The sequence below is a fragment of the Pseudopipra pipra genome, chromosome 6, assembly GCF_036250125.1.
Source record: "Pseudopipra pipra isolate bDixPip1 chromosome 6, bDixPip1.hap1, whole genome shotgun sequence".
Classification (NCBI taxonomy): Eukaryota; Metazoa; Chordata; class Aves; order Passeriformes; family Pipridae; genus Pseudopipra; species Pseudopipra pipra.
In genome coordinates, this window is record NC_087554.1 from 26210979 (window position 1) to 26235886 (window position 24908).

At 42.6% G+C, this 24908-nt stretch overlaps 1 protein-coding gene across 1 annotated transcript; it reads left to right on the top strand.

Moving 5' to 3' along the window:
- The first annotated feature begins 7626 nt into the window (after positions 1–7626).
- VPS18 (VPS18 core subunit of CORVET and HOPS complexes) lies at positions 7627–15149 on the top strand. Its single transcript, XM_064658049.1, has 5 exons — positions 7627–7817; positions 10035–10176; positions 10369–10460; positions 11183–13053; positions 13777–15149. The coding sequence occupies exons 1-5, from the start codon at positions 7727–7729 to the stop codon at positions 14503–14505; spliced, it is 2925 nt and encodes a 974-aa protein (XP_064514119.1). The 5' UTR covers positions 7627–7726; the 3' UTR covers positions 14506–15149.
- The last annotated feature ends 9759 nt before the right edge of the window (positions 15150–24908 follow it).

The window sequence follows — 24908 nt, forward strand, 5'->3', positions numbered from 1 at the left end:
CTCTTTTTTCCTTGCAGCTTCTGACAGCCGTTGGCTGGCACACACAACTTGTCAATGAGCTTAAGTGAATTTTAATCTATATTTAAACTAAGTGATTAAGCAAACAAACAGGGCAGCTCCCATGGGTTCATTTCTCAGGTCTTGCCTTGCTCCTGACAGTGAACTGAAGATGCAAGTTTAATTTCACAACACAGGGAGGAGTCAGACATTTTGGGTTTTCTAGATTTTTTTTGTACAGTTTAGGGTTTTTTGCAGTGCAACTCTGTCCCATTCCCTGAGCTGCTGAACCGACAGCCACAGGGACCAGCTCTGACACGTAGGTAGCAGGCACAGCAGGAAAGCCCCACTGCATGCTGCTTGCCTGACATGCTCCTCTGCCAAAATCAGCTGTGTCTGAGTGGGAAATACACAGTCTGCAAGGCTGTATTTGGCCTCTCTCCCAAGAATTATAATTAGTACAAATTATGATGGTCTTTCTCATGATGTGAATTCCCATCCACCAGGAATTAAGTGCAGAAGGTCAAACTCTTTTCAGGCAGATCAAATATAGATTTCAGGTACTGTTAACGTTTAGCTGTTACTCAGCTGAGCTGCACTATTATGTGTAGCTTCTAAAATGAAATAGAAAAGCTGCTCCATTAGAGTATGAAGTGATTTACAGTGGAAATAAATCTATATATTTAGGCAGTGTATGATTGTTACCATCAAACAAACTTTATACATCTGTACAAGTCTTGTTTTTAAAAGAAACAGTCATTTAGATGAAGACACTTCCTTTTCTTCCCATTTCTAATAATTATAGCCATTTTTCTCACAGCTTGTGTGGAAGGAGAAATTCACCTATTGACCAAATTAAGACCAGTACATAAACCAATTTGGATGAGGAGGAAACTAGGACTTGTCCCTTGTGAGGACAAAACTATGGATCAGCTCAAACTATTCCACATAGTTTCCCTTCTGAAATGCAGTGTTATAATTTTGGGAAATTGTGACACTGGGCTTTTTTTGCAGCTACTGGTCCTGACTTCATGGGCTCCTGAGAAATATTTCACCTCCAACAATCTCTTAGTCTTCACCTCTGACAACGTTGTCTTCTGTGTACCTGGCTTATATTCTGCTCCCGAGTCTTATCTGAAAGTCACAGACTGGAAGCCACTATTGTTTTTGCAAAGCCTACCGATCTACTCACATTGCCTCAGAAAAAGTATCTCATGTTACGGGAGTTGGCAGAACTCAGTTTTAAAAATATTAGGGCTCCCTTCTTACCAAGAGAGAGGGAAAAAATTATCAGCCACTCTTAACACAGTAGTGAGCAAACACAGCCTTCAGTGTTACTTGCATTTGTGCAGGTGGGCTGCGTATGTCAGTATGCTTCCTTTGCAAGTGGTGCCCTTGGATCACATTTCTGAATCCTTTTGTGGTGCTGTGCAAGGAAAACTTTAAATGATGAGAAATGGGGGGACGGTGAGAACAGGTGACAATGTCATTGTGCATTGGGGCTGGCGAGCGGGGATCTAAGACTAAGAGCGGGGTTAAACTGGAGTGCAGGTTCCTGAGCAACCCGGGTCCCCCGATGCCAAGGGATACGTTGAAGAAATCAAGATTACAGCCGCTGCCCAGCCGGTTGCATTCATAGTCATAAGCAATGAGACAACCAGTGCTGAGTCACCCAGTGTTTTGTCATGCACCTGAGTGAGTATCCTCCCTGGGAAAAATCAAGCGTAATTACCAGTTAAAAGAAGTGACAGACAAAAGGGTGAAGACAAGAGCCTGAGCCCAGTTTTCCCTTGCGGTGTGCCTTGTCTGGTCACTGCAACGTGCAGGAAGTGATGTCAAATGCTTCTTCATATCATTTTCTATCAACTTCACAGAGACAGAAACAGCCACAACACAAAAGTCAGTGAAAAATCAGGCTGTGGTTATTGACAGAAAAATTACTACAACTGAAATGAAAGGAAAAAATATTCTAGTATTTGCTTTCCAATATAGAGTTCTTGATTGATAGGAACTCTGTAGTTTCTGAGTTCACAGCAACAAAAATACTTTACAATTCTAGAACAGCTAATGGGTACTTCTGATGTGAACTGGAGATGCGTGGGTTTGAAATACCTTTTGGGAAAATAAAACAAAAAAAAAAAAAAGGGAGAGAAACAACATTTAATGCAGCTCTCACTATCCTGGCCTTTGAATTACCCTAGTGCTTCTTCAAATTAAGAGCATGCCATGGGAGATGCACAGAGATGTTCTGGTTCATCTGTTCACTGCCACTCTAATTAAATGGGGAGGCAAAGAGCCACAACAATTTAAGACTACAGAATAATAAGTTTAAATGACATGACAATGTCACTAGCTCAGAAAATATTTTCTTAAATGTTCCAAAGAAAGACAAGCACCTGTATTGCACTAAGCCCCGTTCTCAAAGAGAAATTCATTTCCCATCTGACTTGCACAGGAACGAGTCCTACCTCTCATCTGTTCTGTAAATAATTTAGAAGTGTGTTGCCATCTGCTGGAGAAGGTACATCTTTTAATACATCAACTGATAAATGTGAAAGAACAGGCAAGATTTAAGGCACTCAAAACCCTTTCTTTAAATCTGAAAGAGAAACAGCAAATTTCAGACTACAGACAGGTTGGGAGAGAATGGTCTGAGCTTAATTTATTATTATGTCAATCAATTAGACACTTTATCAAAAAAGAGGAGTTAACAATTAACTGGAATGGGCGAGGGAATTAACAAGAGGAAAGTGATAAAGTTCATACCCCCACTGTGAAACAGGGAAAGGCAGGCAGTTAACACCAGACAGTGAGGAGCTGGGTTGAAGAGGGATTGCTAGGAAAACCATAAAAAGCTGTAAGACCACTGTCTCAACCAAGTTACCAGTTTCAGCTCCCAAGCTTATCCTTTATGGATCTTCCTTGAAGATCAGAATTGAGGGATTAGCTACAGGGTCTTGGTGACCAGAAAAAGGTTCCTGTCCTTTTTATCCTCATTGTAGGACTGAGAGGTTACGCTCTAGGTTTCCATGGGGCACTCAGTGGGCTTACAAAGGGCAGAATGATCTGGAATGCATATGTAGCATCAACAGACCTTGGTAGTTCACTTGTGGGAGAACTTCTTAAGGCATCAGGGTATGCAAGCCTGCAATTGCTGCTCTGGTATAATATGGTTCCACCCAGCGTTTACCAGTCTGCAGGAAGTCTGCTTCTGACAATGAGTTTGAGGAGCTTGGGAGGTTGGTTAATCGTTAGGAGGTGGGCTCTGGCAAACTCATTGTTAGCTTTGATCTCTTTCAGGATAAATTATAATTGTTGTATGGCTCCCCATGTAGGTTCCAATTCAGGTTCTCATGGATAACTGTGATACCCATAGGTACACAGCCACTGCGATTTCTTTTACTGCATTAATTTGTACATAGCATTCAAGTGGTCACTCAAAACCACTCTCCCTTCTCCTGGGAGAAAGTCTCTTGATTGGATGGGAACATAGGTATCTGTAGCACTATCCTCAAAGCAGGTACAGGAGTGTCTGAGAGCCTGGCTGTATCTTTGTTGGTATCTTATGGAGGCTGTTGGATTCGGGGAATTACACCTATTTGCCTATGGCTTTTATGAATGCAGTGTATTTTTTATGTTGATCACAGTGAAGGAATATTCTATATACAGTGAGGTGGAATGATGATCAGTACTGCATCTGTAGTGGAAATGTAAGAGGAAGTCCAGGGTTTAATTCAAATTATAATTGTGTCACTAGGTTCTGCCCTTACCTCTTCCCACAGCCACATCTTCCGGCTGTCTCCTCTGTATCAGCACTCATGTTCAGATTGTGGATCACATACTCATCTGCTGTAGGGCAATGAACTGTCTCACTCTACAATCATACATGGCCCTGAGGTGCACAAAGTGTGGGCTGGACAGGGCAGTCAGGAATGACACAGACAGTGTTGAGGAAGCCCAGATTCAGACAGGCTAAATATTCTAGAAGTCTGGACCTTGGACACATTATATGTTTGTCAAGACCATTATCTAGAATCTGTTCCTCAAGACAGCTGAAGAGATTAGCATGTCATCCAGCATCTGGATGTTGATAGCTGTGTCCATAGCTTGGAGAAAATGTTAACTGCGTAAGTTAAAATTACTGCAAATTACTGCAGCTGTGACCACAGTCACACCAAAACAAGACCAGGATTTAGGTTTCCAATCCAAACATATCACCAAAATCACCTAGGTTCTCTCCCACAAGTTCCTCTTCTAGACTTATACCACTGCTACACACAAAATGTAATCATCTGATTCTCCACACATTCCTGGTGAGTCAAAGAGCTGATAAATCTTTTGCCTGCAACCCTTGCTCTCCTCTTCTTTTCGGAATACCAAATCTGTGAATGTAGCACTGGGATATAATTATTATATATGTTTGTAAATTAAATAATCACAGCAGATGATAGTGCAGATGGACAGAACAGGATTGTGGGCCTGGATTAGCTTTAGGCTGGTGTTTCATTTCCAAATAAGGTGAGAATCTGGCTTCCAATTTAACCACACTAAAATCAGATACAGGTTTCTCATTAGCTATCAGCCCTAACAGGCTATAACATCTGCCTGAATAAGAAAGAAAATCTCTTTCATTTCTGGATGTGACCAAGAAAAAAAATTATAAAGATATGTCCTAATCTAGGCTTTGAGTGGAAACAGCCCATAGAGCTGGACACTGAGAAATTTGTGCAAAATGTCAATTTAGCCTAATTTCTAGATATATTTCAAGACAGTTTATTTCCCCCTTACCAAATAATCCTTCAGTCTTCTACTGCTAAAAATATGACGAAGAAGAGAAAAAGTATGAGCATCATTGTTGAAGGCAACAGGGGGAGACCTCACCTGAAATGAGGGGTTAAACTATGCTCAGCCCTGTTACATAAACATAAGCTGAAGCTACAACTGATGCAGAGAACTACTTGGATGCTCCAGGAAACTAATCACCTCATCTTTTTAAGATGAGAAAGGCAGGAACTTCTTGATAAATCCTGGATTTGGTACATCTGAATGAAGGCTATCATTGGTTATGACTTTTGCAGAGGAAATGAACGCTCTCAGATGTCCTGTATGCTAAAGGACAGTGTTTGAACAAGAACAAAAGGATTCAGACTAGGCACAGCTTATGTTAGGCTGGAAATCAGAGCTTGAAATCAGAGTTTGAAATCCTGAGAGCATTTGGAACAGGTATGAGCTGGAGCAGTTGGGGGAAAAAATACCCACGCTCTCAGACAGAGCTTGATAGGAATAGAGAAAGCACTATATGATGTGGTATCTACAAGAGTGGGAGAATGGATCTGATAGTCCAAGAAGTCCCTTCCTAACTCATTACCCTAAACCTAATGTAATTTGTATGTACCTTTTAAGAAGCTGAAGGAGAACAGTTGCTGCTTATGATGATCAGGATGATTAGACAGCAAAAGAATGTGGTTTTGTTATTTTGGCTCAGAGCTGCCACATAAAGAGGCTAAAGAGCAGAAGCTGGAACTGGGTCTTGGCTCCTGCCAGTGCTTGCGGGCAGGCAGAGTCAGCAAAAGCCATGTTCTGTTTTTAGCAAAGCAGGCAGAGGTGACCCTGTGGAGGCATACCATTGGAGCCTCCAGGAACCCTGCTAGCGTGGGACCTGCATATTTGGCTAAGCACTGGGGAGAAGGCCTGAGGCTGAGTGATGCAGACCACAGCTCTAGTTTATGGGAGTGAGGTGTCCAGTAAAAGACCAGAGAAAAAGGAGATATAACTTTGTGCAAAGGCAACCACATGCCACTGCTGCTAGTGGTGTCTCACTGCCACCTGATGTCCAAACTAAGTTTGGGAAGACCTCCTCGATCTTGTAATGGATCCCTCCGTGTTGCAAACTGTCCTGTACCCTGTGGGACAACATTTCTCTGTTCCTTCCAGAAAGTGAAAATTACGTCTAATATACAGTATAAACTCACAGTATAGTATATAGCATACATATAGCATACAGCATACATATAGTATACACATAGACATCTCTATTCATTTTATATAGCCTGGAGGAGACTGAGGGGAGACCTCATTGCAGTCTACAACTTCCTCATGAGAGGAAGAGGAGGGGCAGGCACCCATCTCTTCTCTGTGGTGACCAGTGACAGAGCCTGAGGGAATGGCCCGAAGTTGTGTCAGGGGAGGTTTAGGTTGGGTATTAGAAAGAGGTTCTTCACCCAGAGGTGGTTGGGCACTGGAAGAGGCTCCCCAGGGAAGTGGTCACAGCACCAAGCCTGACTGAGTTCAAGAAGCATTTGGACAGTGCACTCAGGCACATGGTGTGACTCTTGGAGATGGTCCTGTGCAGGAGTTGGACTCATGGATCCTTGTGGGTCCCTTCCAACTTGGCATACTCTGTGATTCTGTGAAACCCAAAGGGTTGTATAAAAGATTAGTCTTTTTGTTAAAGCCATTGTTATAAATTCTGCTAGTTTAATCTAGCAGGTAAAATTGTAAATAACAATTGTTAGCACACCAGAACAAAAGAAACCCTCAAGTTATAAGCACTATTTAGCAATACAGCTGAGTCCAACACATTTAGTCTAGAAAGCTGGGATAAACTTGCAGAGCAAGTCCAGTATAGTTCAAGAACAGTTGGATCCCCATATGCTGTGCCTCAATCATCATTCTAGCAATAGAGGCAAGATTTTACCACTCAGTACTACACAAGAGCCACAACACAGGAGTTTTTACAGGAGTATTTAAAAACAGACAATTCCTAGTTGCAGTAAGTAGAATCACTATGAAATATTGAGTTTGTAGGACCATCAGGACTGATTCTAGTGCTGCAGACTGCTGCACTCAGAAGGGATTTCTCATGCACACGGTGCACGCAACAGGACAGCCTCACCGAAAAATGGGAAAGAAAACTTTCAAACCAGAGCTACAGGTTAGAAAGCCAACATTACTTTGTTACAGCACCAGGTACATGGGGGGTATCTCTGCCTATCAGGCACATGGAGATTCACATTTCTATTGCTTATACCCAATTTATTGTATGCATATGTATTTACATTCTCAGAAGTTTACGCCTATTTCCAAGAATCTTTATTCATGTTAATCAATTACATAGATCTTATTACACATGCACACATATTTGGGAAGGGGTCATTTGAGGGGTCTCTAGTATTTATTTGGGATGGTACCCTACCACTTTTTATCGTTATTTGGTCACAAATACAGGTTTTCAAGTTTGGCATGGTTCTATCTTGTTATATTCAGCAACGAAACCTGACTGTCCAACTCCCATAGAGGAACTTCTGGTTTATTACTGGCATAAAAAACTGCCGATAAAAGATCATCTGATTATTACTGACATATAAAACTCCTTTGTTTATTCGAGCAGGCCCTTTCTTATTCCAACAGAAGCTTTTTGGCATCAACGGCAGCGAGCAGAAGCTGCGGGCACTGCGCGGAGCCCAAGGCCTGGAAGCAAGGGTACAGGACAGTTAGCCATTCTCGGGGGAAGGTCAGGGACACGAAGGTCCAGGATGCGAACACAGCCCTGCCTAATTCCAGCGCCATTTTGCGGAGGGAGCGGCCCTTCCCGCCCGGCGGGCCCGGCCCGCAGGCGCGGTGCGGCCACGTGACGGGGTCAGCTGAGCGCGGGGGAGCGGCCGGCGCGGCGCGGGGGGCGCCGAGGCCGGAGCCGGGACTGGAACCGGGGCCGGTGTCGGCGTCGGCCATGGCCTCCATCCTGGACGAGTACGAGGATTCCCTACACCGCTCCGCCTCTGTGCAGCAGAGCCGCGCCAGCGTGGGCATCCCGCACTCCGGTAGGTGTCCTCCTGCACTCGGCGGGGCCTTCGGTATGCGGGTCTTCCTGCTGAGAGCGAGGAGGCGAGTGGGCAGCTCTGGGTGGTGACTGGGATGTGTCAGGCTGTGGGGAGTGCTTCCAGGAAAAGGTGTATCGCTGTGTGTGTCGCACAGCTTTCAGCTGCGATTTGATTCTCCGTTGTTTGCTGCGTGAAATGCTTTGACACAGGGAGCACCTGATTGCTGGTGGAGCACAGGGGTGATGCAGCGCCTTAGCAGAACTGAGGTGCTGCTGTCTGTGGGAGGGTCTGCACGGCCCCGGTGCCGTGCGGCGCGAACACGCGTGCACCAAGTGGCGTATGCCTTTGTAGTCACAAGTTATAACCAACCACACCTCAGCCCTGCCCCGCTCAGAGCTGTGGTAGCTGGTTGAGAACATTTCATCACTTTGCTTCTTTTTTTATCTCCTCTCTGAGGAAGCCAGCTGTTACAGTGTTATGGATGTGTGCACAGCTGTACCTGTATGAAGTTATTTTCCTAACTCAGGGGCAGTTTCCGAAGACTTCATTTCTTTCGAGTGGTTCCCTTAGGCTGACTACATGATGGCAAGGTTACCAAGAAAGCAGTCTGTATCACTATTAAACTTTTTTGTCAAGATCTGTGAAGCTTTGGTATACGGTCCTATTCAGGGAGGTGTCCAGTTGATGTAAAGTGATGGTGTTATCCCCAGTCAGTTGTTTCTTTCCTGTGAGAGAAAGCAAACAAATGGCAGGAATATTCCATGATAAATTCAAGCTTTCTTAGGTTCAATAACCATTCCCTATTAGATGCCACCATTCAACATTTTGTTGGGTGTGGCAGGGAAATATAGGTTATGAGACGATTCTGTTCTATCTGGTATTGTCATGGTAGTGCCAGCTGCTGTGCAGAGCTGGCATTTTTGAGTTACAAGTGTGGAAATACGTGGACACATTCTTTCAAATTTTTTCTTCATATGGTCTTGCCCACTGTGAATCTTCAGGGAAACCAGGTTGTGAGGTTCATATATGCAGTAAGAATTGATGAATTCTGTCATGCTGTGGATATTATTGAGTGTAAATATGCTGGCAGAATTACTCTGAGCCTAAGTACTGAAGTAGGTATGTTCCTCTTGTTTGTTTTGACATAAATTGTTATTTTGTATTGTAACGTTAGATAAAGAATAAGTGGCCTGAAGAGGTGTCGTGCAGAACAGTGTTGGGACAGGCCAGGTCACTGAAGATAAATTTTCAAGGCCTCAGCTTTTCTTCTTGACTGCTGCAACACCTGTCTCCAGTCATGGCTGCTTTACAGTTGAGAAATCTGCCTGTTTGCTGACAGTTGATGTTGGCAAAGGAAGTTGGGGAAACTAGTAAATGGCAAAGGCACAGCCTAATTAGCATTTTAATTATTCTTAAATCAGACCAGACTGGCAATTTTTAATAAAACTGGGGCTGGTAAAACTTGTGGGCAATCTGAAATTTAAGCAAATTTATTTTGGAAAAAGATACAATAGTTAATTTCCTGAAAGCAGTCCATAAGGTTAGATTGGAAATTTTGGAAGATGTTGAAACATATTGCTCAGTTTCAGTTAGTTGTCCCCTGCATTTGTTGAACTGCAGGTATTGTTTCTCAAAGTTGTAGATAACCAAGCAGTGACACTCTATTCAACCTAAAGTCCTACTGAGTTGTGTATTGAGTGTGCTTCAAAGTGGTGCTGGTAGTCCCAGTTTAGAGAATGTTAGGCCTATGCTCTGTAGGGCAGAAGTAGTGGGGTAGCTTCTATGGTAGTGTCTGCTCAGAGCCCTCTTTGTGCTGTGTAATACCAACCATTCTTTCCTGTCTTGAACAAATAAACTGTCAATCAAGGAAAACAAATTATTATGTGATTCTACTCTCATTTTCAGCTCTTTTTGCAGTTTATGTGACAGTTTTCTGGCATCCCCTGGAATTCGATGTGCTTTCAAATTAATACTTACGACAAGTCTGCAGTTCTGTGACAAGACAGTAAAGCATATTATTACTTTTCTTTCCTGTTATACATATCTACATGAGTGCTGCTCTCTGTGTTCATGCTCCATGGAGCACCCATTTTTCAGTAAAACTCGGAGCAGGCAATGATCCTTCTAGTCTTTTAGGTTGGATTTTGATGCAGTATGGGATTATTGTTGCGGTGTTTTGTCTTATTTAGTTTTTAAGTGTTCGCATTCTTTCTCCAGGCTATGTGAATGCACGACTGGAGAAGGAAACACCAATATTTAACAAGCAAAGGATTGATTTTGCTCCTCCAGAGAAAATTAACAGCTTAGTGGTCTCCTCTAACCAGCTCTGTATGAGCCTTGGCAAAGACACCATTCTCAGGTAATGCTGCCAGAGTCCTGAAGTTTCTGCTTGTTTTCCCCCGCCTGTTTTTTTTTTTTTTTTCTTAAGTTATTAGAGAACTTATATTTGCAAACTGGATAAGAAGCCATGAGCCAAATATGGAAAACAGGTAAGGAGTTACATGTACATGGTCTTCTGTTGGAAGCACGCTTTCATGGTTTCTCTTTGCAGGATTGATCTTGGGAAGCCAGATGAACCTAATCAGGTAGAGCTGGGACGCAAAGATGAAGCCAGAGTCTACAAGATGTTTTTGGACCACACAGGTGAGGCAGTGGACCATGTATATTTACAGACAGTGGTCAGTGGTGCAATTCAGCATGCATAACAAAGCTCTGGTGAAGTTTGCTTTCTGTTCTGTATATAAGGAGAACAGGTCAATCTTCTGGGCCAGGCTCTGTTGCCCAGGGACCCTGCTTACTGATTTGCCCTTTTGCTAGTAGTAAATCACTGGCTTGTTGTGTCTGTGTTGTGTTTCAGAACTCTCTAAAATGAACACATGCAATTAGGCTGTTGTAAGCAAGGCTGCTAAAGCCAATAAAAGGAAATTTTTGGCCATCACTCTGTGCTGTATGGTTTATATAAGGATTTTTAAAAAGGACCATAAAACATCTGCGGTTTGTAGCCTTGACTGATTTTAAAAAACTAAATGAAAGTTTGGAAGGAGATGCTTGTATCTCTCACCAACTCCCAGGTATAGTAGGGAACTCTGGGAACTGTTTATCCTTAGGACACTTATTGAAACACAGTACCTTCTTGCTAAAGCATCTGGGACTAGTAATGTAAGTTTGCAACATATGGACTACCATTCTGATCCAACATGAAAATCCCCCACATTCCTGTGAATGCCTGGGAAAGTGTTGGATTAAGTATGTTGATATTAGAATTTATCAAATGTTAGGATAGAAGCCTCAGGAATTTGGCTTGCTTAGGCACAGTCTTAATTTGTTCTCTCCTTCTCCTTCCCATACCCATCTCCTGTTGGCAGGCTCCCATCTCCTGATTGCTCTGAACACCAGTGAATGCCTTTACCTGAACAGAAGTGTTCAGAAAGTGCGGGCACTCTCTCGCTGGAAAGGACACTTGATTGAAAGTGTGGGCTGGAACAAATTTCTTGGTTCAGAGACCAACACTGGGCCCATCCTGGTGGGGACATCCCAGGGGCAGATCTATGAGGCTGAAATCTCTGTCAGCGAAGGAAGCCTCTTCAGCACTAACCCTGACCAGTACTTCCGACAGGTCTACACTCTGGAGGAGGAATCAGGACCTGCCCCAGTCTGCTGCTTGGAGATTGAACGAGGGATAGAAGGGAAATTTTTTATTATTGCAACCACTAGGAAGAGACTCTTCCAGTTTGTTGGCAAAGTGCCTGAAGGAACAGAGCAGCAAGGCTTCAGCTCCATATTTGCTATGCATGCTGACCATTTGCCCAGCTTTCGGGAGTTTCCGGCCAACTTGGGATTCAGTGAGATAGCCTTTTACACTCCAAAACTGCGCTCCAACCCACGCTCCTTTGCCTGGATGATGGGAAATGGTGTTTTATATGGTACGTTGGATTATAGTCGTCCTGATTCCATTTTGAGTGATGAACGGGTCTGGGTTTATCCTTCTGATATTGACATAACTGTGAACAAGCCAATATCCATTGTACTTACCCAGTTCCACTTCCTGTTGCTGCTGCCTGACCGGGTGAAGGCTGTGTGCACTCTGAATGGGCAGGTTGTTTTCCAAGATCTCTTCCTGGAGAAGTTTGGCCTGCTGACGTGCATGATCAAAGATCCCACAGTCCAGCAGATATGGATCCACACTGAGAAAGTAGTGTTCCGCTACCATGTCCAACGGGAATCTAGAGATGTGTGGAAGATGTATATGAATATGAACAAATTTGATTTAGCTAAAGAGTATTGTAAGGACCGTCCAGAGTGTCTAGATATTGTACTGGCAAAGGAGGCAGAGCACTGTTTCCAAAACAAGAGGTATCTAGACAGTGCCAAATGTTACGCACTGACCCAGAACTACTTTGAGGAAATTGCTCTGAAGTTCATTGAAGCCAAGCAAGAAGAGGCCCTGATGGAGTTTCTGATTAAGAAGCTAAGTAACCTAAAACCTTCAGAGAAGACACAGACCACTCTGCTGACCACCTGGTTGACAGAGCTGTACCTGAACTGGCTGGGTATATTGGAAGGAGATCCCTCACAGCGAAATCTCTATTTAGATACACGGGAGAAGTTTCGCACTTTCCTGAGCAGTCCTAAAAACAAAGACTGTCTTTTTAATAATCGGGCATCTATTTATGAGCTGTTGGCAAGCCATGGCGACACAGAGCACATGGTGTACTTTGCAGTCATCATGCAGGATTACGAGCGTGTAGTAGCTCACCACTGCCAGCATGATGAGTACGATGAGGCTCTAAATGTGTTGTCCAGGCACAGAGATGAGAAGCTGTTCTACAAGTTCTCTCCAGTTCTCATCCAGCATATTCCCAAGAAGGTAGTTGATGCTTGGATTTCTATGGGCTCTAGACTGGATGCCAGGAACCTCATTCCAGCCCTTGTTAACTATAGCCAGAGTGCCAGCACCCAGCAGATCAATGAAGCCATTAGATATATGGAGTTCTGTGTCTATCAGTTGGAGGAAACCCAGCAAGCCATTCACAACTACCTGTTGTCTCTTTACGCTTTATGTCGGCCAGACTCACTGCTATCATACCTGGAGCAAGCAGGAACCAACCCAAACAGGATCCACTATGACCTGAAGTATGCATTGCGCCTGTGTGCAGAGCATGGGCACCACCATGCATGTGTCCATATTTACAAAGTGATGGAATTATATGAGGAGGCTGTGGATCTCGCTTTACAGGTGTGTGTGTGTGTCTGTGCATGCTATGATATACAGCAATGTAGCTTATTCAAGTTACCTTGAACAATGGAGCATTGAGAGGAACTGGACAGACTCATCAGGATTGAAGCTGTGCAGCTAAGGCTAGGAGGAAAGACCTGTCTCTATTAACATACTTCTATGCTTTCACAATTGTTTTAAGTAGACAGCTGACTGTTACAAGCCATAACTGAGGGTAGGGCCGTGGAAAGCACAAGGGGGAGTACTGTCTGTCTTAAGCTCAGTCTCTGACATAAAATACCTTTAACATATCTGCCTTTATGCAAGACTTGTATAGCTACTGTTAAGGATTCTAATTACTTCCTGTTCCTAGCTGTGAAAATTGTCACAGAAGAATGCCTTCGTCAGCTTAATCTGACCTTCACTGAGATGCTGGATTTTTTTCTATTGGCCTTGCTATGTCTTAGCTGAAATGTGTGACCAGCAAAGATACTCTAACATGGATTTGCCCTTTTTGTGCTGGGCTTTGTTCTCTGTTGGGTAGCAAGCGAATCATCATGGGGGAATACTAGTGGAGAGGAGAGATGTTTGACATGTAAACAAGGAGCAGGCCTGTAGTGCAGTCCTAGGCAAAGAGAAGTTTTCTGTTAATTCCTCCTATAATGGACAGCAGGCTTTGAAGTTGAATGGTGGATAAACAAAGAGGGAAACTTAACTCTGTTTCCTTGTCTGTCCAACTTCTAGGTGGATGTTGATCTTGCCAAGTCCTGTGCAGATCTTCCTGAAGATGATGAGGAACTCCGAAAGAAGCTGTGGTTGAAGATCGCCCGGCATGTTGTTCAGGAAGAGAAGGATGTCAAGAAGGCAATGGCCTGCCTGTCCAGTTGTGCCCTGCTGAAGATTGAAGATGTGCTGCCATTCTTTCCAGACTTTGTCACTATTGACCATTTCAAGGAGGCAATCTGTAACTCGCTGGAGGACTACAACAAACACATTGAGGAGCTGAAAAGGGAGATGGAGGAAGCCACACAGAGTGCCAAGAGGATCCGAGAGGACATCCAAGAAATGAGAAATAAGTATGGGTCTGTGGAACCTCAGGAAAAATGTGCTGCTTGTGACTTTCCACTTCTAAACCGCCCTTTTTACCTTTTCCTGTGTGGTCACATGTTTCACTATGACTGTCTCCTCCAAGCAGTTTTCCCAAACCTTCCTGCCTATAAGCAGGCAAAACTTGAAGATCTTCAGAAGAAGCTGGCAGCTACCAGTCAGCCGTCCAAGAGCCACCATCGTCCCAAGGATGCAGATACCATTAGCCTGGGGAAGGGGCAGCAGAGTCGGGAACAGATCAAAGCTGACATTGATGATATCGTGGCAGCAGAATGTGTGTACTGTGGTGAGCTGATGATCCGATCCATTGACAAACCTTTTATTGATCCCCAAAAGTATGAAGAGGAGATGCAAAGCTGGCTGTAGTTTTTCCGAATCTGCAGCTGTCAGTGTGTGAGAGTAGTTTTGTTCACAACTTGTGAAACTTCTGTGGTGGCAGTATAACCTCCAGGAGCAGGAATACGGTGGCTTCTGTGGAACTCTAAGGAGAGTAGTGGGGTCTTTTTACCAGGATTACAGAGAAGTAGTCCTGAAAAATGGGGAGATACAGCTATGGCTGTTTAAGAACTTGAGCAATAGTTAGAACTAACTTACATCCTGGAATATATTTAGCAGATGTTTGCTGCTTGCAGTTCTTCTGAGGTTCTCAATGGGAAGCTAATGGAGTGTCTTGTTGTCCAGAAGGAATTGGGAATAGCCCGTGATTTGTCTTCCCTGTTGTGTGGTATTTGTTTTGGTGAAGACAAGCTTAAAGGGAAAGATAGTGAAGGACACTAAGCAATGTAGTCTTCATTTATCACTTTCAAAGCTGGAATTGTCATCTGTTTCCTTTTTGCTGAGAATCTTTAACCACGTACATGGGAGGAACATGAAAGGACAAATGCTCTTGCGTATGTATTTTGTAAACATCACGCTACACAAATACATGTTTCTATGCAATGGCGATGTAAGAATGTGTATAATTCTCAAGCAGGAGTGTCTCATAATACACTAAAATAATTTGCCTGCAATTCAAGATGTGTAATTCTCTTTCTCACAAGCTTTATGCACAAGCCTATCCATTTGAATTTTCTCTAGGTATTGTTTCTGGAAATGCTTGTTCACCCATTTCTCCCTCTCTCCATGCTGTTCCTACTATGACTGCCTTTGTATAGCGGGTCTTGGTTTTATCTTCACCCCAAATCAAAATTGATATAAGCAGTAATAAGGTTTCAACTGATGTTCTGCAAGCAGAAACACAACCTGTTTGTATTATCTTGAAGTGGTCCTCTTCAAGCTGCACTTGATACTAGACTAGAGATCTAGTCAGAGTTTCACTCAGTCATAGTCTACAGAAAAAATCTGTGGTGTGAAATTTTGCTTTGCCCTTTAAAGCCAGTACCTTGTGCTTAAAAAGTCTTTTACTTTCCTGGTAGTATTTGATACTTTCTGAAAATGGCTGTAAGTCACTGCTTCTATCTATTGCTCCAATTTGGAAAATTCTTCCCAGAAGATAGCAATCACTACTTGTGAGTGAGGGAACAAAATATTTTCTTTAGAGATTTAACAAGAGTTCCTTATTTATTTAAAGAAAATAAAATTTTAATTAAGTTTTGCCATTTGGGGCTAAATCACAAAGGTAGTAATTGACAGAAGAATTGAATGTTCTAAAAGGAGAAAATCATACTCTTGTAATTAAGACAATAGAAATTACTGTCTTCTGAAAAACCTTTTCAGTTCTTTCATATGAATGTGCTTGTCTCTCAGTCTCCTAATCTCCCTGTTTATAGGGTTGTAGAAATGGGTCTTCATGTTAGTATAAATTGGTGTCCTCAAGGATCTGACCTAAGAATTATGGTAACAATTCAGAACTTCAGAAGAACTTCTGTGCTTTTATTGGGAGCTAGCCTGGAATGAATGAATTTTATCTGTGTAAAATGACGTGAGTAATAAAGAACAGATCTGACGGTAGGAAGACCTGAGGTTTTGAAATCCTCTTTCCTTTGTCGGAGCCATGGGATAGGCAGTCTTGTTACCACCTGGTGGTGTGTGTTTCTTGGCTTATCAGAAACCACTGTTTCAGTGGTTCCATTAAGAGGCGGCTCAGAAACCCCCACATGTAGTTTTCTTTGGCTCTAGGAGTGCGCACCAGATGCATATACCACAAATCTCATGCTTCCTCACCATTGTTAACTGAAAAATCATTTACGTGATTTGTTGTCAAGGTTGTGGAGAGTGTTACTGCCAGCAAAGACTGCAGCAGTGATTAAATGACTGGTGCCAGTCGTACAGGAAGCTACATAAAGGTATCTTTTGAACTTTCTTTGCATTGTCACATGTTTCAAAAGTTTCAATAACCACTCGTGCTTCTTGGCAATTTTGCAGTGTCACTCAGTGAAAAAGGTAAGAGGGTTTGTTTTCTTGGGAGGCAAGTGGGTATGTGGTGGTGGAGGGAAGTGAACTGCTTACTGTTCTCCCATAAATCTAATCTGCAAGGTCTTTCTCTTTGCTTTCAGAATAGCGTTTTTATCTTTTCTCCTTGTAATTTCAACATAGTTACATTTTAGGACTCAGTCCTTTGTTTTTTTAGCTATGTATGAACTGTATACCAGCTGTTACAAATGGTGTGGCCTTGGGCTTTGTCCTTGTGTGTGTGAATAACCCCTACCATTTAGTTTAATGCAGCTAAAGAACAGCATAACCAAAAAGGTGGTTGGGACCCCCAGCCCTGTGTACCCAGAAGAAATACCTGTAGCTAGATCTACACTGAAGAAATTTAATTGTGCAGGCAAGACCTAAAGCAAACTTGTGCCTACTACATCACCTCTCCTAGGCCTTGAGCCAAGGGATGGGGGGAAAATACTCAGAGTTGGGGAAGACAGTGGCGAGTGTGTGTGTTGAAAGAGTTTGTAGAGAATTTCAGGTGCACTTGCTGTTGATCTGTGTTGTTGGAAGCAGCTAACTGAAACTTGGAGAGCAGTGTGTTCTGTCTCCTTTCGAAAAATGAATGCCCAGGCTGGAAATTTAGAAAGGCAAATTCTTAACAAGCCACTAGATGTCATTGCTGTCCATTTAAATACTGAGGTTTGCTGCATAGACCTACAGGTGTTCTGTAGCAGAAGAAAGAATTGTACAAAAGCGAGGAACTGAATGAGGATCCCAGCGCCTTTGGAGGTGTGTGGATACAGACCTGTAAGGTAGTTACTGGAGGTAAAGATGTTAAAAAATTGTCTTTAACTAAAAGGCAATTTTGTTACCAGATCACTGTTTTTCAGGTTTTGAATATCAAAAGATGCATTTATTCTGTTAATTAAGTAAGTATCATAAAATTGTAAAATCATTTATGTTGGAAAAGACCTCTAAGATCATCAAGTCCAACTGCTCACCCAGCACTGCCAAATCCACCACTAAACCATGTCCCCAAGTGCCTTTTAAATACCTCCCAGGATGGTGATTCTGTCACTTCCCTGGACATCCTGTTCCAATGCCTGACCACTCTTTCAGTGAAGAAATTTTTCCTGATATCCAATCTAAGTCTCTCCTGGCACAACTTGAGGCTATTTCCTCTTATCCTGTCATTTGTTACCTGGGAGAAGAGACCAATCTCCCTCTTGCTACAACCTCCTTTCAGGTAGTTGTAAAGAGCAATAAGATCCCTTCTAAGCCTCCTTTTCTCTAGGCTAAACAACCACAGTTCCCTCAGCCACTCCTCCTAAGACTTCTGCTCCAGACTATTGTTACTCTGTGGACACGCTCCAGCACCTCAATATCTATCTTGTGTTGAGAGGCCCAAAACTGAACATGGTGTTTGAGGTGCAGCATCTTTTGTTAGCTGTATTGTAGTTTAAGTTCTCTACAGACCTAGTTGATTTAATAAACTGTAGAGAGATCATCCTTGGGCTTGGAGTTGCAGTATCTGGTGGCCTCGGGCCTGGCCATTTTTGCTTGCTTCCTCTTCACTTTGTCCTGACAGCAGATACACAGACTGTGAGCCAGCTCCTTAGTTACCTGAGTTCACATTTAGTGTGTCTTGTTAAAAGCACCAGTAAAGCTGGATTTGTAATATGATATTGGACACTGGCTTGCATAAACAGGTAAGTTAGTATGTTTGCTTTTGCCTCTGAGTTGGGGGGTCATAATCCCAATAAAACTGCAAGTGTGGGAGTAAGTACATCTTGTACTCCATCAGAATAAGATGTTGTAGTTTGACTCAGACTGTAGTCATGCATTAGCATGTATTTCTTGGAATGGGTAGTTCCCAGTCACCACTGTACTGTCAATGTAAACATATAGACTGTCTTTGTTTACAAGTGCATATTCTTAGTTTCTAGTGGGGTTTCATTCCTTGCATCACTTCATCCAACAAACCTGTACTGAGCTGTGGGAAGGCAGAATGAAACTAGACCTCTTCCTTGCAACAAGTATGCTGAGCTGAAATGTGAGGTTTGAAACGTACAGGACTTACAGTGTTTTTTATTTTTAATTTGTTATTATTCAGATGCATTAAGTATTTTTACCCAGAATAGATGGAGTACCATGTGATTCACTGTGGTATGTGTAGTGTTCATGGGAGAATCTTAAGGCATCCGCAGAGAGAGGCTGGCAAGGATCTTCTGTCGTTTTTGTACATCAAGGAAGGGACGCCCTAGAAAGGAAAGGGAATGGTGGTCTCTGTAAAATAATTTGGCCAAACTTTGTTTCTGACTTCAGGGAAGCTTCCCCAATGAAACTGTAATATTGATGGATCTGTACTATTCACACTGAGGTACTGAGGAAGAAAAAAATAATTTCCTTTGGAGTAAGAATTTTGATAAAATTGAAAAGCTTAGGGCTTGAAAGTGGAACATTACAGGCATGCCCTAAATTTGCAGTGAATTATGTATGGGTTCAGCTCCTAAGCTGTCTGCTGTCTCTGAGTGTGCTCAGTCCAGACTTAACACCTTTTGAACCCTCTAGGATATGAGTTTCATGGCTGTACTGTGATTTTGGAGACGTGTGATACTTCCCCCTTGACTCAGTGTTTGTTTTTTTTCACTCCCAGATTTCATGGAAAGGCATCAGGCTACTTATTTAGAGAATAAGCTTTAAGGCAACCTGGCCTGCAGCTGCTTTCAGGTGAAAGGAGGGGAAAAAGAAACAAACTTGTTAGATCTACGTGTTGAAACTGGCTGGGATGGAGATAAAAAGGGGCTCAGGCATTTCCTCTCTGTAATGGCCAAAGGTATTGGAGGCAGCTTGTTTAAGTAAGACTGGTTCCTTAGGAATAGGGAAGCTACAGGAGCACTCTAAAGTTACAAGCAGAGCTGTAACTGATCCTACACACTCTATTTGTCATGGTGGGACAGCTCAGCAGAGGACAGTTTCCAACTTGCAACAAGTCAGTACTGGGTTCAGACTTGCCACAGAGCTTCACGACCCCTATGATGATGGTGGTAGAGCTGTTTGAATTTAACACTTGAGCCACAGAGCTTGGCTGGTGCGGGAATAAGCACAGCTTGGTGTGTCTGTAGAACATCAGGCTGTCTCACTACACAGAGAGGTTTTCATCATATGCTTCCAAGCACCACATAAATATCCTTGTTTTATAAAGGAGCATACAGGCTGTACGTGATATGTGACAGATAGTAATTTTGGCATTTCCCTACTTTCCAGGAATTCATATATTCCTGCTGTGCTGCTGTGGTGGCTGTAGGCTGTGTTGTCTTCAGAAGAGGATTAGATCTAGCCTTTTGTTTGTTTAACACATAGTTTGTTTGCTTCACCTGAGCTCGGAATACTATTTGTTGGTAGAGGTTTAATACAATTGAAAGTATTCAGGAGAAGCTGAACCATAGCCTAGCCCTCATTTCATATTGAATGGTTCATTGTAGGTAGTGGCTTATAGAGAAAGGGTTGAACAACTGGTTTGCTATCCAACAACAGGTATTCTCTACTCCATGCAATTCAATTCCAAGTGCCGGTCACTTGGCATGGGGCATGATCTTCAGAACACAGCCTGAACTTGGAGGCTGCTGGACTCTACTTAAGCAGACATCTGTGTTTCCCAATTAGTCAGTTATTCAGCAGTCTTTTTTCATCTCTTTGTGTGTACATACTGAATAGATTTTCTAATAAATAAGTTACTGCAGTGGAACTGGGTTAAAAATAAAGTTGTTCTTCAATCTACAGATTCTTCTTTTATTTTCTCACATTTATTAAAAGCAAGGTGCACAGTGTGGTTTTGAGGGATGTCACAGACAAAGAGCATGAGGGTTGATGGATTATTTCTTTAGGACTCTACATGACAATTATTAGCAGCTGGCCTGACTGGGTTAGGTGGCTGCTGTATTGTTTTTCACCATGTGAACAAGATACTCTCTGTTAAGAGCCTGTGAAGTCATGAGTAGTAAAAAATTGTTGGCTATTTAATATGATTTTAGCAAAATAACTGTTGTCCAATTTTTCTCATAGTAGCTATCAACATAATTTTTATCTAAATAAAATATTCCACATGTAGCTGAACCATATGTTGCCATCATTGATAACAGGGCTGTAAACTTCGATCTGCTCATGCTGTTTGAGAGAGTTGAGCAGAATGTTGCTGGGTGAGGAGGAAACAGAGACTTGAGGCTTACTCTCCTAGATGTCCCAATTCTTTGTTTAATACTTGCCTGTGTGTCACAGCATGACTGTCTCAGATTGACATCTACATTTGTGTTACAGTGATACTTTCTGCTGAGCAGCCTTTTTGGGAGAAAAACAATTCCTTATGTTCTTCAGTCTGTTTCAAACTTGCCTGCTTGCCCAGTTAATGAGATTGGAATAACTAGGACCATGTCATCCTTCTATGTTCTTCTGAAAGGTTGTTTATGGTAATCCTCAGTATATGCTTCAAAGACTTGCAGTGGCAGGGTTTCCAAAGCAAAAAATATTTTAGTACAGGAAACATCTAATGAAGGGGGAACAGAAATGTTCTCTTCTGTGAACTTGAGTGGGCACAAATCAACAGTGATGATTGACATGTACCTTTTTTATTCATTCTTCTGTCACTGGGGCAGGTACCATCTTAGCAGCCACCTTTGTCTCTAACTCACTTCTTTCACCTTCTCTGCTCATTGCTTTAGCAAAGAACTGTTTGATTCTGACATAAATACTAAATAGAGAAAGAGTTAATATGGGGTGAGTGGTGAAGCTCCCTTCCACTAAGCTTGAAAACTAAGGAAGAAAGGAAGAGAATTATGTGGAGAAGGTAACAAGATGCCCACTGACTTTCAGATTTCAGAAGGATGAAACACAGGAGACAGACCAAAGTTGTGCCAGGGTAGTGAATGTAGCTCGCAGTCTTTATTTCAATACAGCAGAATAGTACAGGCTCTGAAAATTCTTGCTTCTGGCCAGTCTCTCTTGCCTGAAGTGTGTACCACTTTTCTCTGAGTCGTAGACAGGAGTATCACAAGGTTGTGGCCGAGAAGGCTGTGTCAGATTTTATCATTTGCAGCAGACAAGAGGATGATCTACAAGCCTCCTATATTGGTGGAATGAGGAGGAGTTGGAGAGTAGGACAGTAGGACAGAGCATACTTTGGATTCAGGAGACTTCCTGATGTATAAACAGCTCTCCTAGATGCTGCTGAGTGTCATACCTGGCTTTTAGGTGGTTTTAGTTTCTAAACTATGCTATCTGTGTATGGAAATACTAGGATCCTTAAAATGTTCTTAGATGCTTACACAGCTGAGTCACTACTGAGGTGTCAGCAGGACAATTCAGTGTCATGTCTGAATTAATACCAACGCTCTCTTGTTTGGAGTAGCTGTGCTGAGCTGTCTGAGCAGCAGAGCAATAGGATGGCTGTTTTAACAAAGTTTGATATTTAAATCTAGATAGATTGCCCACAGTAGCATGGTCTTGTTGAAGAACTGAGTCTGAGGTTTTTGAGTTTTTTTCCCTGCTTTTTCGGTGCCACAACTAACATATGAAGAGGATTTGGCTTTTCACTATGCCCCTCATCTTTCTGACTTATACCATTAATGAGTATGGGAGGCTCAAGATGGTTGGAGAAGGTATTCCTTCTGTTGATAAACAGGTATCTGATCTTGCAGAGAAGTGACTGAGGTGGGTCACACAATATCCCTATTTCAAAACAAAATCAACCCTCCCAAAAAGCAGTGCGGCAAACCTCTCTACTAACTCTCTTTCTGTTCCATCTCTGGAAGTTTTAAGTTAGATAATTTGGGTCACAAGCTATACAGAACCCTTGGGTTTTGGCAGCAGTCCGGTTTGGTAGCCTATGAAAAGTTATTGTGTCCAGATGCCTACTGAGTGGGGACATAAATGCAACATGTCGCAGGCTGCAGCTGTTAGATGGAGATTGCAGTAATGTCCCTGGAACACTGAATTTAAAAAAAAAAAAAGGCAAATATCTGAAGAAATGGGGGTGTTGCTCTCTGCCCTAATGTAGTCCAGTACATATCAAAGTCACCCCTTTCCTTTAATAGCAGGAAGGAAATAAGATCTGTATCTCTTGGGAACAAGCTTCTAAAACCAACTTTCACTTGCATTCCTATGTCTCCTTTTGGTGCCTTTGAATGGTAAAAATTCACATTCTCACTTTTTAGTTACCACAGCCTGGATATTAGATCACTCTAGGATGTTGACTTTTGGTCACAGTCTCATTAACATCTTAGCTTGGGTGTTGGTGCTCCTCTCCCATGCTCGAGTGCCTCATAAGGATTCTTATCGCCCCAAAACAGTTACTTTGGATCCCAGCCCAGCATATGTGGGCATTGGCAGGATTTGGATATTTATAGGGATTTCTACTTCCTTCTTTTCTTTGGGCCACTTTCTTACTACAAGAATTCCTTATTTCTTCTGTGCCCCAATGAATGCAACACTCCTAGGGTGGTATCTGGGCAGTAGATGTTATGTATATGCCTTCCCAGCTGCCAGGGCCAGTGCAAACAGGTATAACACAGCACTGGTCTGTAAGGCACAGGGGAAAAAAAAAGGCACTACTTTTTTCACACCCTTAGATCTAGTTTTGGGAGATTACTTAGCCTTGTTGATTTATTGTGTCATTATTAAACTCAGATATCTTGACATCTCTATCACTATTATAATGTGATTAGAGAGGGAGAGTCAAATGCCCTGACCGTTTTTTCTGGTTGAAATGGTCCTCTGGGTCTTTGGAGTGGCAGAAGGGTGGGCCTTTCAAACAGTACAGTGATGGTTTTGTTTTGATCTGTTCTTTGAAAGGTGAATCAATAAAATCTGATTCTTACAGAAATCTTTACAATTGCCAGTTAAAGTTTCATCTTACTTTCTAGGTAGAGAAGGAGAGCAGCAGTGGTAGCTACTTGACAGCTCCACATGTGCAGAGTAGCTCAAAGCATTTGCTGACTGACCAGGCCAGCTGATGATGGGAATGCAGAGAAGAAACTTCCCCTTTGCTTTCCCTTGCTGGAGGTTCTGGCTGGGTTTCTCTGTTTGACTCACATGCCATTTCCCTCAAAACTTGTAGGACTCTGGTAACTCTGCCTCATTCTGAAATTCAGCTGAAATCTGTCAGTATGTCTCTGTTGGGAGTTTGGCACCAGAAGTAGGATTTAAAAAGCTTTGTTTCTTTTGGAAGCCAGGGGAATAATGTGAATATTAGATCTGAGCTGCTGTAATCAAGATTTGGAAGGACTACACGGAATGGGGCAGGACCCTGAATGCATGGCTGGAAAAGGAAAACCTGCAGTGGATGTATTTTGAGCATTTCTTACAAGAAGGCACTAAGAGACTTGACTAAGAGACAGTACTTGAAAGAGTGCGTAGTATCCTCTGTGTCTCATTAACAGATGGTTCTAAGAGGCAACTGTGGAAATGCAAACTCATGCATGTTTGTGCTTGCTCTGCTTGTGCCTCTCCTGGCAGCACTCGCTGGCATAATCTGTTGGAAATTAACCTTTTGCAGGAGGTATCATTACAGAGGCTGGTATAATTCATCCCACTGCCTGTGACAAATCTCTGTACCCCCCCTCCACACTCTTCCCAACAAGAAGGAATTCTATCAGAATGGTAGACAAATGCTGGGTATAGGATCTCACACTTGTGATGGACAAACTTTCTTCTCCTGCTGTAAGTTTTTCTGTGCTTTCATCCATGATTGTCCACACAATCCTCTACCCCAATTACCCATTGATTAGGGCTCCTCTGGTAATCTGCCAGATGCAGGTTTGTTACCAACAGATGGCAGAAAGCATTTGAGGTAATGAGAGAAAGGATAATGATTGCTGATCTGCATAATAATCAGCTTGTGAACAGGTTTTGTGTTTTTTTTCCTGTTTCCACTGGCTCAAAGATTGCACTGTCGGACAACTAGATACCTCTTGAGTTAGAGAAATAGTAAGGGAAGAACCCATTTCTTTCAGCTACTGTTAAGATTTCTGAAGATACACGTACTCTCCACCATACAGATTAAGATTTAGTCAGTCACAGGTTGTGCCCAGAGTGCTAGGAATGAACATTCAGTCCTCTTGTGATCAAGACCTCTAACCAACCAGTGTAGTCAGAAAGACTTTCCCTTTTCTGTTTACTGAGACAATTTTTCCCACCTTATCATGAGGCAGGAAGACCCTTGTTTTCCTTGGACCAGAATCACCTTTGCACTCTCCAATACCTAGTCTGAAAAAATAACTTCCTACTTCCATGTGTTTTGGAGTTCTTTAACCAAATTCTGCTACTTTGCACATTGAGACAACCACACCACTGCCACATGTCTATATCTAAATTATTCTGGAGTCCTTGCAGGAACAAGTCTTTCCTGTCAT